The following is a 14,914-nucleotide window of genomic DNA, read 5'->3' as shown; positions in this document are numbered from 1 at the left end:
GTCTCCAAGACAGGGCTGGTTGTGGTCACTGGATTCGCCCTCTGTGCTGCTTCGTTCTGCATGCTGGGAAGGAGAAAAGTGGCGGTGGCTGAGCTTGGGGAGGGGGTAATGCCGCAGGTGGCCTGGTCGGCGGCAACGAGCAAGCAGGCTCGGGTGTCGTCGAAGCTTGGGGAGGGGATGACGGTGCGGCATGGCTGGCCGGCGGCGTCGGGGCTCAAGGCCGGCGAGAAGGAGAATAATCAGTTGTGGGAGAGAAGAAAGAAGAAATGGAAGACATGGCCTAGGTGTCAATGAGGTTGAGATAGGGGCATTTTGGGCGATACGGAAATACACTAGACTATAGGTGGGTCCAACGGTCTTTATAGCGTAGAAAATGACATGTCTAAGATAGAGTAAGAATTGTAATATCATTTTTCTAAACTCGCAAATTTATAATGACATATATCTAATTAACCCATATCCATGGGGTGGTCGCGGTGGGCTCGAGACCACCAAAAAATTCTAATCCAAGCCTTATATATGTAAACAAGAAAAAAAAACTGGCGATGATGGCTGCGGCGGCGATGATAGCAGCTGGCGACGGCGACAATGGCTGGTGCGGCGGCGATGTCGAGGGCGGCGACGATGGCAGCGACTGCGGCAACAACCAATACGGCGACGACTACTGCTACAGCGACGACGATGACTGCGACAACAACAATGGCGATGGTGGCTGAGAGCAGCTAGCGACGGTTGACGACAGCTACAGCGTCGGCGACGACAACCATGACGACGACAAGGATTCGCTACCGATGATATGATACTGCTCATAATACCATTAGTACCAGATATGATATTGTTTAGGTATTATACATGGTACATGTGAGGTACCATGTTACTTGAGAATATACTCTGTTACCTGAGCATGCTACCTTAAAATATCATACACGATATATGTGATGTATCGTATTATCTAAACATGATACTATGCCAAATACTTTTTAAGGTGATATGTTATCTGAGAAGTACGTTGATCAGAGCTTATCCCCGTTTTGGAACAGCATATCGTACCATATCAACCCCTAATTTAAAACGGAATCAGAGTAACAAAACAAGGGCCAAGTGGAGGGCGGCGGAGGAGGCGGGCCTACGCCGACGCTCGCACACGGCCCCCGATGCCCCGACGCGCACATACGCATACACATGGGCTAGTCCGCTAGTAGAGTCCTGACTCCTGAGGGTGAGGGGGGCAGAACGCCGCGGCGATGGCGTTCCCTTCCTCCTCCTCCCTTTGACAACAGCAAGAGGGAGGGAGGGATCTACCATGTGGGGGTGGATTGTCCCCCCCTCAGTCGCCATCGCCCGCCCGCGTCTTCTTCGTCTCCTCCTCCACGATCCATCGCCACTCATCACTCACCACCCTCTTTAAACAACCGCCGCTTCTTGGCAGCGGGGTAGGGAAACCAACCAAGCAAAAAAAAGGGGGTTCTTGCCCCCCCCCCCCCCCACGCCCCCAGCTGCTACGTAGCTTGGCTGCATTCCCCCGTCGACGCCCCGATTCGGAGAAAGATCGCTGCTTTTGGGGGTTATTGATGAGTGCCGGAGCCGGAGCTGTGGCGCCCGCTGCTGATTTGGGGGTTTGGTTTGAGGGTTGAGGCGGATGGATTGGCCGCCTTGCTGCTGCTGCTGTTGATGCTGCTTGCTCATTCTTTACCGGGAAGTGCAGTACAGTGCTGCGGCTGCTGCTTGCTCTGACCAACCCACCCGCGCCCCTGCGGCGGATTTCGATGTCACGGGCACCGCCCGGATGTCACTGCCCGTCGCCGAGGTAGCTGGCATTGCCGCCGGGTGCGCCGCCCTGCTCCTCCTGGCGGCTGCGGCGACAGGGCTCTGGTGCGCGGCGCGGCTCAGGGCGCGGCGTAACCGCAGCTCCGAGACCGGCTCCTCGGATCCTTCCACGCTAGGTGAAATCAATTGCCGTCGTTATCATCTCATTGTCTTGTATATGGATGCAATTTTTTTTTGTTCATCGTGCTAATGTGTAGTAGCGTAATGGTGCCCAGTGGAGTGGGGCAAGGGGGGCAGGAGCTCGCTGGCGCCGGAGCACCAGGGTGCGAGGCAATTCTCGTTGGATGAACTGGCACAGGCAACCAAGAACTTCAGCGAGGCCAACTTGGTTGGGGTGGGTAGCTTTGGGCTGGTGTACAAGGGCCTGCTTCTTGATGGCTCCGTTGTCGCGATCAAGAAGCGCATCGGGGCGCAAAGGCAGGACTTTGCTGAAGAGGTAAAAATGTGGATGCAGAATCAGGGATATTGTTGTGGAGGAAGATTGTAGCTTTTTTTAGAAGAAATGCAACTTAGCCGCATCCTGGACTAGCCTCTGCACTGTGTTGGTCGTAATTGTTCCTCATGTGTTTGTACGTTTTCCAGCTTCTTTCGGTGTCTCATGATGCGACTTCAATGTTTGGTACTTTGTGTTACTCCATTTGGATTCAAAAGTTAACTGCATCTCACTAAAGTGTGCCATATTTATGGGCACAGAGTGAACATTTTAGTCAAGTGGCTTGTTTGGGAGTTAGTAAGATCTGTCTTTTGTCAATTATTGATGTTTACTAGTCCAAAAGGTTTCATAAATTAGACAGGGACTGGTAAATAAATGCATTTGTTTCACCCTCATAAATCAGCACTTCCATTTACTTCTTTTGTGTCCCTTGCAAAATGCAGGTTAGGAAGCTTTCAGAGATTACTCACCGGAACATTGTAACTCTCGTTGGTTATTGCCAAGAAGGAGGTCTACAAATGCTTGTGTCTGAATACGTGCCCAACGGCAGTGTCTCTGGCCATCTCTATGGTAATGTTTAATTAGATGCTTGATACTGGCCTTTGTGCCCTTACTATATTTTCTGAAGCTTTGCACAATATACCAGATACTGGGAAAAGCTCCATGACAAGGCTTGAGTTTAAACAAAGACTCTCAATAGCCATTGGAGCAGCTAAAGGTAATACCATTAGTGAGTTATCCAATTGCTTTGTAGGCATTATTAACTATAAATTCTGTTTCATATTCAGCTCTGAATCATCATCATACTCCTCTGTCTCCTTTGAGTCACAAGGATTGCTTTGGTAACATTAAGTATGAATTATGTTTTATTTGCAGGTCTGAATCATCTGCATACTCTTGTACCTCCTTTGATTCACAAGGATTTCAAGACAAGCAATGTGTTGGTTGATGAAAATTTCATTGCAAAGGTGGCTGATGCTGGACTTGCTAGGTTACTTAGAGGATATGAAGATGCTGGCCCATCTCATGGGTTTAGTAGTAGTGTCTACCAAGATCCTGAGTAAGCCTAATTACCTCATGCTTTTATCTTCTGTTTTCATGTCAGATAATAGATATGTCGACACTGCTTTACCATATAACATTTATATTTGAAAAACTTGTACAATAAATTTATCACAGGCCAATCACATTTTTAGGAAATGGTCTTCAATTCATGTACTATCTAAGTCATGCAGCAGTTGTGGAATGATTTACTTTACTGATTCTGCAAGACAGTCACTGATGTTTCATTATGCATCTTTATTCTTAGGCTACAATCAGTGATGCAGTTTTCTGAAAGCAGCGATGTGTACAGCTTTGGAGTTTTTCTATTGGAGTTGATTACTGGAAGGGAAGCTGCTTGCCTGATATCTCCAGATTCCAGAGAATCTCTGGCCCACTGGGTAATTTCCATTGACATTTATATATTGTTGTGAAGAAAGAGAGCTACAAACTTGTACTTTGTGTTTCAAAGAATCTTACCCCAGTGTTCTGGCTCATTCATAATATTAATAGAGATCATGTGAAGGTTCTTACCTTTGTTGCTAGGGAAAACATAATTTGTTAGTTATTGGTCTGACAACAATCAGTGACAGCTGGTTTATATCCACATCAACAAATGGTAACCACTGGTTAGTGCCAGGAATTTCCTCAACAACATCTAGGAGATATCCTTATTGATTTGCTCACCTTTTGGCATGAGCAAAGTCATTGATTTTGATGCTACCTTCCTACCTCTTTCCAAAATGGAAAAATTAAGAACATTTTTAGAAGCTAATTGCAGTTTCTTGCACATGATTATATTCCATATCTGACCTCTAGCTGACATCCATTTTCTTGTCGTATTGAAAGATTGAAGGGCATTTCAGTTCAAGTGAACTAATTGACCCAAGGTTAGGTGCCAATTTCACCTCAGAAGGTATGAAAGAGTTTGTTGGCCTCACTTTTCAGTGCCTGAACCCATCTTCAAGGAGGAGGCCAAAGATGAGGTTAGTGGCCACAGAGCTAGACCGTATTCTTGAGACGGAGATGTCTCTAACAACGATTATGGGTGATGGAACTGCCATCATCACCCTTGGGAGCACATTGTTTAAGTAATGAAGACGAAGATTGATTGCATGTCTGCTATTTGATGACATGATGATTGTCTGTAGAGTCTAACAGCTGCTGTTTGTTATAAGTTGTACAGGCTCTGCATTGTTGTGATATACCATGTATGATTTTTAGGCTTGTCATGGTTGGTATAATTTGGTAGGAAAGATGGGAAGAAATAGAGCTGTATGTAACTTTCTTTTTCTTCCTCCTCTTGTCGATTCAGAGAATTGTATGTAATTTCAGATTGTTCAGTGCCCTTTTATGTTTTAGTCTTTGGAAGGGCTATTGATTGAGTTATTGTGCTAATTCAATACTATCATATATTAACTGATTAATATCATGCCAATATCTGCTGTGGCATGATATTCTGTAATGTGCGCAATTCTGTTTTTAGAATAAATAGTTCACTTTGAGTTTAAAAGACACCCATTTGCAGCTTATTTGTAGCACTTGCATCCCATTAAACTTTTTAGGTTCACAAAATCCCTACTTTTTCCTGTATACCACTGAAATTATACCTTGTTCCTTCTATGTCATGTAAAAAATCAAACTTCTATCTACGCCATTCACTTAATTTTTTAATTTTTTCTTTCTTATGTGTCCTGTTAACTTTTCCATTCAACTCCGTAACTTCGTTAAATTATTTTGCTTACGTTCCCTTTATACCACTACATGCCAAATACTCAAAACATAAAATTAAAAATTGATATTTTCGAATAAAATTTAAAATTAAGACAGCAGAATTGAAAATTGATATTTTCGAATAAAATTTGAAAATTGGTATTTTCGGATAAATTTGAAATGACCTACAATATAGAATTGAAAATTTGAATAATATCAATTCCTACTTTGAATTTTTCAGAGATTTTCTATCACTTTGTTTACTCGTTTAATTTTTTTTAGAGATTTAAAACCATTTTAGTTTTTGAAATTTTTCAAAAGGTTTAAAAAAGATATCTAGGCTATGATGGTTAGAGACTGAGGTCAAATATTACTCTTTAGTACTCTTCAAAGTAGAGAAATTGATATTTTCAAATTTTTCAATTCTATGTTGCGGGTCATTTCAAATTTATTTGAATTTATTCGAAAATATCAATTTTTAATTCTGCTATCTTAATTTTAAATTTTATTCAAAAATATCAATTTTCAATGATATGTTTGAGGCCATTTGGCATGTAGTGGTATAGAAGGAAACGAAGCAAAATAAGTTAACGAAGTTGGATGGAAAAGTTAACGGTAGTGGCACATAAGAGAAGTTTGATTCCGGGTATAATTTTAGTATACAAGAAATTTTCTCACTTTCTTCGCCGATCTTAAAGGAGAACATAATAAAGATTAATAAAGATTAGATATACTAGCCATTAGGATGCCTTGTTTGTGATTAATCTTGTTAGAAAATACGAGCATTGTAGTATATTCTTAGTCCTGTTCTGAAAATTGTTTTTTAATCCAAATTTCAACCCCCTATACTTTGTAAACCAAGATAGGGCTTTTATCATCTAGTTATTGCTTATTAGTCTCATATTTGAATTTTAAAATTAGTTTTGTAGTTGATTTGGATTGTAGCATTTTTTTCTCTTCAATCTTAGCTTTAAAAACATTGAGAATACATGTATAAACTTTACCTATAAATTATTTTTGGTTCATTTATTTTTACATGGTTAATCAGTCATAGTTCAACCTCCAAACGCACAAATAATCCTCCTAAATCCTACATCGTAATTATTCCAGTAAAACTGTGGTCGGTAACTTGGTATTTACTGATAAATATATGTCGACTTGTCGCGTTTCAAAATATAGGCACTTATTGTTTGAAAAAACCAAACGACATATTTACAAACAAAAATAATTTACGAATAAAAATTTTATGTATGTATTTTTATGATATAAAAGAAAAAACTGAAAAAAAATTGATGAAAACCCAAAAATCAACTCCAAATTTAGAATTAAAAATTTAAATTTTAGCTTATAAGTATAAACAAAAGTGAAAAAATGGTGATAAGCATTTGTATATGGTTTAGCACGTTCTAAAGCTGGGTAAAAAAGATTCCCTTCAACGGTCAAAAGTGACGATAGTCAACGTAGTACAACCTTTTAAATTCTCGAAATATTTATGTTTTGGAACCAACTCAGTACTATTATTTAATGGGAAAAAATTAGGAATGAGAATAGAAACTGCATTTGACCGGGTTGACTTCGGGCCGTAGGCAACACCGCTGCAGATCGCGTGTGAATCCGGCCCGGCCCGGCCCGGCCCGGCCCATTAGAAATAAAGCCCATCTACTCGACTCGATCTCTCCTCTCCAAGTCTCCAGCGCCGCCGCCTCCTTGGGACCTGCACGCCGGCGCTGCATCGGCCGCCCGCCCGCCCGTTCTCGGCGCCGTCGTCTTCCTCCAAGCTACGCCGCCTCGGCTCCTCAAGCAAGCAAGCAAGCGCGCAATCGCCGCCGGCGGCGGCCCCGTCGACCACCACTTTCCTCTCCCGGGCTACGCTGCGGTGACGACTCGTCTCCTCTACTTGCTCTAGCACTAGCACAACTGCACAGCTTCTTCGAGGCCAAGATCTCGAGCTATTCAAGCAGTAGTTTTTTTTCCATGTGTTGTCTGACATATTCCTGATTATTCCGGTTGTGATTAATCCAGAAGCTGTATCTATCATCAGATACTGAACTCCTTTGGTTGAAAAAGGGCTCGTATTATGGTTAACTGGCTGTGAATTTACAGCTATGAAGAAGTTGACTTTGTATGCATGTTCTTCAGAAACAAGTGATCTTACTTCTTTATATATGCATATATATATTACAGCTCATATTGTCACAAACAATCAGTCTGAAGTAACAAGATTAGTGTGATGTCTTTCCTGAGGCTGTTACCTCGAAGGTTGCCCCAACTTGTTAGGTAGGTATCGCCTTGAAATTTTCAGCAACCTTGTATTGTACCTGCATCACAGAAGTGGGTTTGTGCATTGAGAGATCCACCTTTACCATGGAGTGAAAACTATGTTTTTAATTTGCTTTCTTGATTGATGGCAACTCTCTTTCAGGCAGATGGAGCAAGATGTTGAGACTGTGATAAACGTTCTGCAGCCAGGACCGATTGGAATTGTGGAGCACAAGTTCACGGATGCAGAGATCCGCAACGCGCAAGCTGTAGTAAGGCGAGCAGTCCAGAATTGGCAGAAGAACTGGACCCTTGAGAGAAATCTTGGCAATGTTTCTTTCGGCAAATGGAAGTAATGCCACCGACATCACTTGGTGCATCAGCAGTACTTGGTGTAAAAGGGTTGCTATGATTTCGAAAAAGCTGATTTGTTTACTTCCTGAACGAATCCACGGAATCGGCTGTGATATATCTGCAGTCTGTTGCCAATAAACTACTTTGTACTTTTGTCAACTCAATTGTTCATTCAACTTCTGAAGTTCTCTGGAGCTCTTTCAGGGAATACATTGATTTGATTCAGACTCGTGGCTTGTTTGGGAATGGCACATCTATGTTCATAGCTTCTACTATATTCTTTTTTTATATATATGAAAGTTTTGTACATTGCGAGTTGCTTCCCTGACTCCTTAGCACAAGTTTGATAATGCTGTACTCCGTGTAACTGAAGTGGGTGTGAGCTTAACTGCTTAAGCGCCTCCACGATGTTTTAGCACTAGCATATTCCTGTCTCATTCTTATCATGGAAAATATTTCACATATGACAATTTTCTTTTGCGGTATTATGTTTGCATAATTGCATAACGATCTTAGCCTCTGGTAAACCTTTAACTATATTTGAGAAACATGTGGATAAACATGGATGGCATGCTAATTTATAGTGGTGCTTTCGATTGTTTGTTCACTGCACTACAAATATGTTGGGTTTTTTTAAAGATAAATCAAATTGGAGCTGAATCACAAACCTGATGATGTCTTACCAAACATATAATGGTAAAATTTACAAAAGTATAGACCAAAGCAGCTATTTTTTATAATGGGCAATTTTTGTTTTAAGTTGTACACTGAAGATCTGCTAGATGGGTTTTTGGTGTTGGAGTAACTAACGCCACATTAAATAAGTTTAGCTTATTTACCAACCACCAAGCTGGAGTAGCTCAGTTGGTTAGAGCGTGTGGCTGTTAACCACAAGGTCGGAGGTTCAAGCCCTCCCTCTAGCGTTTTTTTTATCTTTTTAATTTCTACGTCTTTCATTTTGTCTTTTTCTTTCCATTTCAACCTCTCTTTTTAATTTCTACACCTTTCATTTTGTATTTTTCTTTCCATTTCAACCTTTCCAAATTTGAACCAACTAAAAATTTAAACCTCCTCCTCTTTTAATTTCTACTCTCCAAATTGAACCAACTAAAAATTTACCCTGTCAAATTCCAAAAACAAATCAGATATTTGCCCAATACCACTAATTCAGTGTTTATCTCTGTCATTTTGTCCTTTTCTTTTAATTTATACTCTTCAAATTTGAACTTTTAATTTCTACTCTCCAAATTTGAACCAACTAAAAATTTAAACCTCTTTCTCTTTTAATTTCTACTCTCCAAATTTGAACCAACTAAAAATTTACCCTGTCAAATCCAACAAATTTTCAGGTATTTGCCCAACAATACCACTAATTCAATGTTTACCTCTGTCATTTTGTCCTTTTCTTTTAATTTCAACCTCTTTCTTTTAATGTATACTCTTCAAATTTGAACTTTTAATTTCTACTCTCCTAATTTGAACCAACTAAAAATTTACCCTGTCAAATCCAACAAAATTTCAGGTATTTGCCCAATACCACTAATTCAATGTTTAAGAATGAATAACAATCAACTTATATAGAGTGTGCTTCCTCTAGCAATTTTTTCATCGTTTCCTTTTAAATTCTACTCTCTCCAAATTGCAGCCTACTAAAAATTTACCCTGTTAAATCCAACTCTTCACCCTATTGATTCCAACTCGTCCTGTCTTCCAAATTTCAGGTTCATTTGTGCATTACCACCAATCCAAAATCCAACTCGTGGTCTTCCAAATTTCAGGTATTTTTAAAACCCTCAACCCATTTTGTCTTTCAACTTTCCAGTTCTACATGCTACAACTAAAGAAAAATCGATGCTCAAGAATCATAACAATCAAATGATATTAGATTGTGCTTTTAAAAAAAATTCATCGAGACGGCATAAAAGTTTAAAAATTGCAATTTGAAATATTGCATGTGCTACAAACAGGTGTATACAAATCATTATTAGTTTCTTTCTTCTGAAAATATGTTCAGTTTTTTCTATGGCCGTATGCATCTCTCAATGTGCAAATGTGCAGAACTTGATAATTAAACCCACTGTTGTCGGAAAAAAAAAATCTACTGTCGATTTTACTTGTAGATGATATTTATCGGTCATTGCGTTGTTACTAGACTGGAAGTATATAAAAGGACATTGCTGGCTGCAATCCTGCTACTGGTGTTCTGGTACAAACCAAATACCTGATTCTGTACCAGTACCACAATGATCTTGGTTATCGGCAGCATTAACCAACAATTCATATATAATATAATGCACCACATAGGAGATAGCGCTCCAGCAGAATATATTTTTAAATTGTAACCAACGATCTGGCATTAGGCTCACTGAATTATGGCAGGTTTTGATAGACATAAACAAATAACAAACAGGTTCTTGGTACACTGTTGGAATAACAGCAGTAACAGTCTAAAATACAACTGTATCGAGCATGGTTCCTAGCGTCTGAACTATGTTTGACGACATCAAATTCGACACATGCTCTTCCAAGTGCTTCTTAGCGTCTTGCCGTCCCACATTTGCTATCGCTAACTTCTCAGGTGGCAGCTCATCCTCCTCTTGCACTGCCTTGTTGTACTTGATAGCAAGGTTCAGCATTTCCTACACATCATACCACATAATTATAAATGATACAAACTACATAGATGAAGTTTTCAACTTAGACTAAAATGATCATTCAAAAGAAAATACAAGTAAAATGCTACACACCTGAATGGTCTGCTCATTGGTCTTTGAATGGGTGTCAAACCTCTTCAAAATCAATCCATCAGTCCATTTCTTTTTGTGCAAGTTCAGTAACATCTTTTCCTCAAGCTCATTTTTCCGGTAATTGATTGCAATGGAGTAGTAGTGCCTGTTCAGCCCATGAATAAGAGCCTGAAAAAAAGATATACTCTGATCATTTATAAGAAATGAAAAAAAAATGATTTCAGAAGATCCAATGTTATTCCACACTTACCTGAATAGATGGCTTATTTAGGTGCCCAACATTTGATGTCGTCTGTCTTGGCTCCTGGCCAAGCATCATGGTCTGAGGGTTAATAAGGCGAAATGCATCAATGACAACCTTCCCCTTGACACTTTGGATGGGATCTATCACAACAGCAACAGCCCTGGGGTTCAAAGCTTCAAAACTCTGCATTTCCAATTTTGAATATGTTAGAAATAACACGTACCAAGCCATTGTCATATGAATGTTCACATAAGAGAGTAGCATTTGCCACCTTTGGAAAAGCAAATAAAACAGGAGCAACTATTTTTCCAATAAATTGAACCTCAGTGTTGCCAACTTGGCAACTTATACATACTTCCTCCATCCCAAAATAAGTGACCATTTTTGCCAAGAATTTATACTAAAATAAGTGACAACTTTGGGCCTTATAAGGAAAGAAAACATAGTAAATAGGGATACACACATTATTGCATATGTTAGGGAGCAATTAGCAAATCTTTCCATCACCAAAAGGGTAAGTACATAGGGTAGGGGCATGGAGGTCATTTTAAATTGACCATAGAATAGGACTAGTAATGTTCTTAGTATGATGGCCAGATGGATGGTAGCAGACTGCAGCTCATAGGGCCCACGGAGATGGCACGCCAAGAAACTAGCACATACAAATGCTCAATGCTGATATAAGTTAGATCCTTATCTAGTTTACTAGATTTAGGATTTAGTTGTTATGTATTAGGCGATAGCACTACAGGTCCAGTTCTTTTCAGATTCTAAATACACTAGATTATTGGGGGCGCATTTCCCAAGCCACAATATGGTGCAGTTTTCTAAAAGTCTTTCTATATAGAAATTTCTTTAAATATTCAAACAAATCAATCTTTCAACTTTGTAATAGTTAATAACTTAATACCTAATCAATTATGCACTAATTAATTATAAAGCTTGTCCAATAAGACAGTGGTTGATCACCAGTAAATCTCCTTCAAATGGGGCCTATATAAAGAATGTTGTATAATCCTTAAGTAAAAGGAAGTGGCTTTCCCCATTATCCTCATATATGTTTTCATCTTTATCCTAAATCCCTCCACTTTAGCCATTTTGTTACGGCACTCTCAAGGATTATTGTTAACCTGACAACTAAGGTTCATCACATACATCATCACTCGCTATCTGGGATTTATTTTCCAACTACTCTTGCATCAGGTGTACAGGTTAGCTGTGCACCAAAGCTGCATCAGAATGATATAGCTGAATACTTGAATTAAACCTAGAAGCTCCACTTGGCAGAAGCCATCGCCAAAAGCAGTAAGCTGTCCTGATATGGTTAACTGGCACAAAGACAATGCTACTTAATGGTTACATGATCCTCCTAAGACTATGTTCAATGAAAACTTTCAAGTTGTATGGAACAAAGTAAAGGCAGGGAAAATGCAACATATAGCAATAAAAATACTTCACTCATTTGATACATTATCTACCATGTCCATATTTCACTAAAAAAAGGCTAGAAATTCTTTGATGAGCATGTTTAACCAAGTTACAGGACTCCTTCAATGAATAAAAAGATAAGTTGTAATATGCACAAACCTGTTGAGTGTTGATATCAACTCCTGAAAGCCAGCAACCAAAGCCAGGATGGGAGTGGTACCAGCCTACAACCATTTCTGGCCTGTAAAAGCAATAAATTACCAAACTGAATTTGTTTGCCTACAGAAAAGCTGGTTAAAAACAATACTAGATAACCAAGCAAAAGGTGTCAACCAACCAGCAATAAAATATCTAAAGTTATGGCCAACATTCATACCAAAATAACTTAATAGAACCAGAGAGATAACAAGATACTGAATTACTGATATGCTGTAGATGAGACAGGGTTTTTTTTTCTTCCCATATGATTACTTTAAATTATCATTGAAATTTACTTGAACACAGAGCATGTCATATGTATGAAGAATTGTGCTCAACAGCAACTAAAATTTATAACTTTTTCTGCCCAAGAAAAGGCTAATCTTTATTAAGAGCACGAGTGTATGTCATATAATTTTTTTTATTATGATGCACAGAAGAATATGGAACACATTATGGCAAAGTTTAGATCTTTCAAATTCAGCCATAGCACAAAACGCTGATCGAGTCCTACAATACCAATCAGCGGCAGCACAGTACCTCCCGGTCTGCTTGAGCATGTCGAGCATGTTGGTCTGGAAGACATGGTCGACGGCCTCGACGCTGACCCCGGTCCCGCTCTGCGGCATGGCGAAGACGTCCACCACCCTGACCGTGTAGTCGTCGACGAACTCCCCCAGCATCAGGCCCATCACCTCCATCGGCACGCCGGCCCTCCCTGCGGCGCGGGCGGCAGGTGAGCGAAAGAGCCCGCAAACCCTAGAACAGGGAGGGGTGGGGGGCTACCGGGGACGCACCGTGCTTGAGCATCTTGAGGAGCGCGAGGGAGGAGATGTAGACCTGCTCGGAGGAGTCGAGCAGCGTCGAGTCCGACGGCGGCTGCCCCATCCCGGAGGCGCCGAAGATCCGCTGCAGCCGCTCCATGGCTCCGCCGCCTCCGCGCGATTCTTCGCCTCGCTACTTCGGGGGTTCACCGTAATTTTTTCTTTTCTGTTCTTTTCAAGGAGGGAGCTACGCTGAAATACTGGATTAACCATTTCGGTAATAACCTCATTTCTCGATTTTTATGTCCAGCGTTTAATCATTCATTTTATTTAAAAAATTTATAAAAAATTAAAAAAATAATCACGTATAAAGTACTATTTATGTTTTATCATCTAATTTTTTAAATAAAACGAAGAGATAAAACATTGCATCTAAAAACTTAAAAAATAAAGTTATTATGTGAGTATGGGAGGGAGGTAGTACTCCAACATGTCAGTCTCAGCTGGTTTCAGAGGTTTCAATCAATTTATTAAATGATATGTCCTATATGTAAAGACGATGATGTAATATAAAATTTATGATGAGAGAGATGGATTGAGTTGTATACAGTTATCTAAAGTATGAAATTGTATTGAAACCGTCATTGAGAGTAATAAGTTTCATCTCACGTATTTAATCAACTTCTATTGATCATTTTGTTGTAACATTTAAAAGTGATATGTTAGACAATAAAATTGTGAACTGAAATTTTGTATTGAGCATATATTTTAAAAATAGTTTGTTTCAAAAATATTTTGATAGCATGGCATTATTAAGAACAGCGTGATAAAACTAGCCTACATCATATATACCTATACAAAACTATAAAGATTAGAATGTCTTTTACCTTTTTCACCAGCATTTGTGTTTTAGTTACCTATTAGATGGTTGCATTATATACACAAACCTATCAAACTATAATACGCTTTCTATGTTTCTACTTGCTTTCATCTAAACATTACACAACAAACTAATATAATATTTATGTTGAAAAGTTGGCAACCACTTTCCCGGTTTGGTAAGGCTTTTTAGTCTTGACTAGATTCGTATAAATACCGACGAATTTAGCTATATATACAAACTATATGAATCAATGAATGATTTTATAAAAAGTTATAAAGTTTTATTATATGAAACAGAGTGACTACATTCTGTTCAAGGTGCTATTGAAGGTGCTAGTATACCTGTTGCGTATCCAATACACGGCTTAGGGATAGGCAGGAAATGCCATCTTACATACCTCCATGCTAGTATCATATTAAGGTGGTTGAATTTTGTTTATCAGCAATGTACATCAACCTTATATTTCTATTTTATTAACCTATTTTTAATGCATTTATCATACATGACACTTAATTCATTACAATATAGAAGATACAATTAAAAACACTTAAAACAGTGTATTGTGCTACATAAATAGTGAAAGAGATATTTTAAAGCATATTCATGAATTTCATGAAATTTGAATGGGTCCAAATAAAGTTCAGATAAATTAGTTATGAATGTTAAAAGCTTACTGATGTTTTCTAGTTAAAAAAAAGAAAAAGTGATTTGTTGCATAATAAATAGGGGCGCTGATGTTGGCTAGGGGGAGATGGCATTGACAAGCGGGCCAGCCTGTCAATGACTCAAGGGCAGTGGCGCACCATAGACCCGGTCAACGGTATCGGGGTCACCACGTGGTGGCCATGCTGGCACACGCACTGTCGCGGTGGCCCTGTTGGCCCGTAAGTGGGCACAAGGGTGAGTGGGTGGGATCCAACAACCGAGATCAACCAAGGCTAGATTCAATGGCAGTCAGGCGCTCGGGTATGGAGGTTAGCCGACCGGCCGCCACCATGGCTAGTGGCGGTAGAGCTCGGCGCC

The 14,914-nt window shown here is 39.7% G+C and overlaps 3 protein-coding genes and 1 non-coding gene across 4 annotated transcripts; 3 read left to right on the top strand and 1 right to left on the bottom strand.

The window, feature by feature from the left end:
• The first annotated feature begins 1,183 nt into the window (after nucleotides 1-1,183).
• Nucleotides 1,184-4,767, top strand: LOC102705626 (probable leucine-rich repeat receptor-like protein kinase At5g49770). The gene is made up of 7 exons (XM_006654258.3): nucleotides 1,184-1,943; nucleotides 2,043-2,263; nucleotides 2,704-2,830; nucleotides 2,907-2,978; nucleotides 3,137-3,320; nucleotides 3,570-3,702; nucleotides 4,151-4,767. The coding sequence occupies exons 1-7, from the start codon at nucleotides 1,787-1,789 to the stop codon at nucleotides 4,394-4,396; spliced, it is 1,140 nt and encodes a 379-aa protein (XP_006654321.1). The 5' UTR covers nucleotides 1,184-1,786; the 3' UTR covers nucleotides 4,397-4,767.
• A 2,155-nt stretch (nucleotides 4,768-6,922) lies between these two features.
• On the top strand, nucleotides 6,923-8,050 carry LOC121054507. The gene is made up of 2 exons (XM_040524454.1): nucleotides 6,923-7,291; nucleotides 7,437-8,050. The coding sequence occupies exons 1-2, from the start codon at nucleotides 7,245-7,247 to the stop codon at nucleotides 7,627-7,629; spliced, it is 240 nt and encodes a 79-aa protein (XP_040380388.1). The 5' UTR covers nucleotides 6,923-7,244; the 3' UTR covers nucleotides 7,630-8,050.
• Nucleotides 8,051-8,476: 426 nt separating this feature from the next.
• On the top strand, nucleotides 8,477-8,550 carry TRNAN-GUU. The gene has a single exon. It is a non-coding gene; the product is annotated as a tRNA-Asn (tRNA).
• A 1,403-nt stretch (nucleotides 8,551-9,953) lies between these two features.
• LOC102705344 (26S proteasome non-ATPase regulatory subunit 14 homolog) lies at nucleotides 9,954-13,255 on the bottom strand. Its single transcript, XM_006654257.2, has 6 exons — nucleotides 13,042-13,255; nucleotides 12,785-12,962; nucleotides 12,206-12,287; nucleotides 10,625-10,801; nucleotides 10,375-10,542; nucleotides 9,954-10,266 (listed from the first exon to the last, which is right to left on the bottom strand). Exons 1-6 carry the CDS (start codon nucleotides 13,166-13,168, stop codon nucleotides 10,075-10,077), a joined length of 924 nt encoding a protein of 307 aa, XP_006654320.1. The 5' UTR covers nucleotides 13,169-13,255; the 3' UTR covers nucleotides 9,954-10,074.
• Between the last annotated feature and the right edge of the window lie 1,659 nt (nucleotides 13,256-14,914).

This window comes from Oryza brachyantha, chromosome 5, assembly GCF_000231095.2.
Source record: "Oryza brachyantha chromosome 5, ObraRS2, whole genome shotgun sequence".
Taxonomy (NCBI): domain Eukaryota; kingdom Viridiplantae; phylum Streptophyta; class Magnoliopsida; order Poales; family Poaceae; genus Oryza; species Oryza brachyantha.
This window is presented reverse-complemented; position numbering and strand designations above follow the sequence as displayed.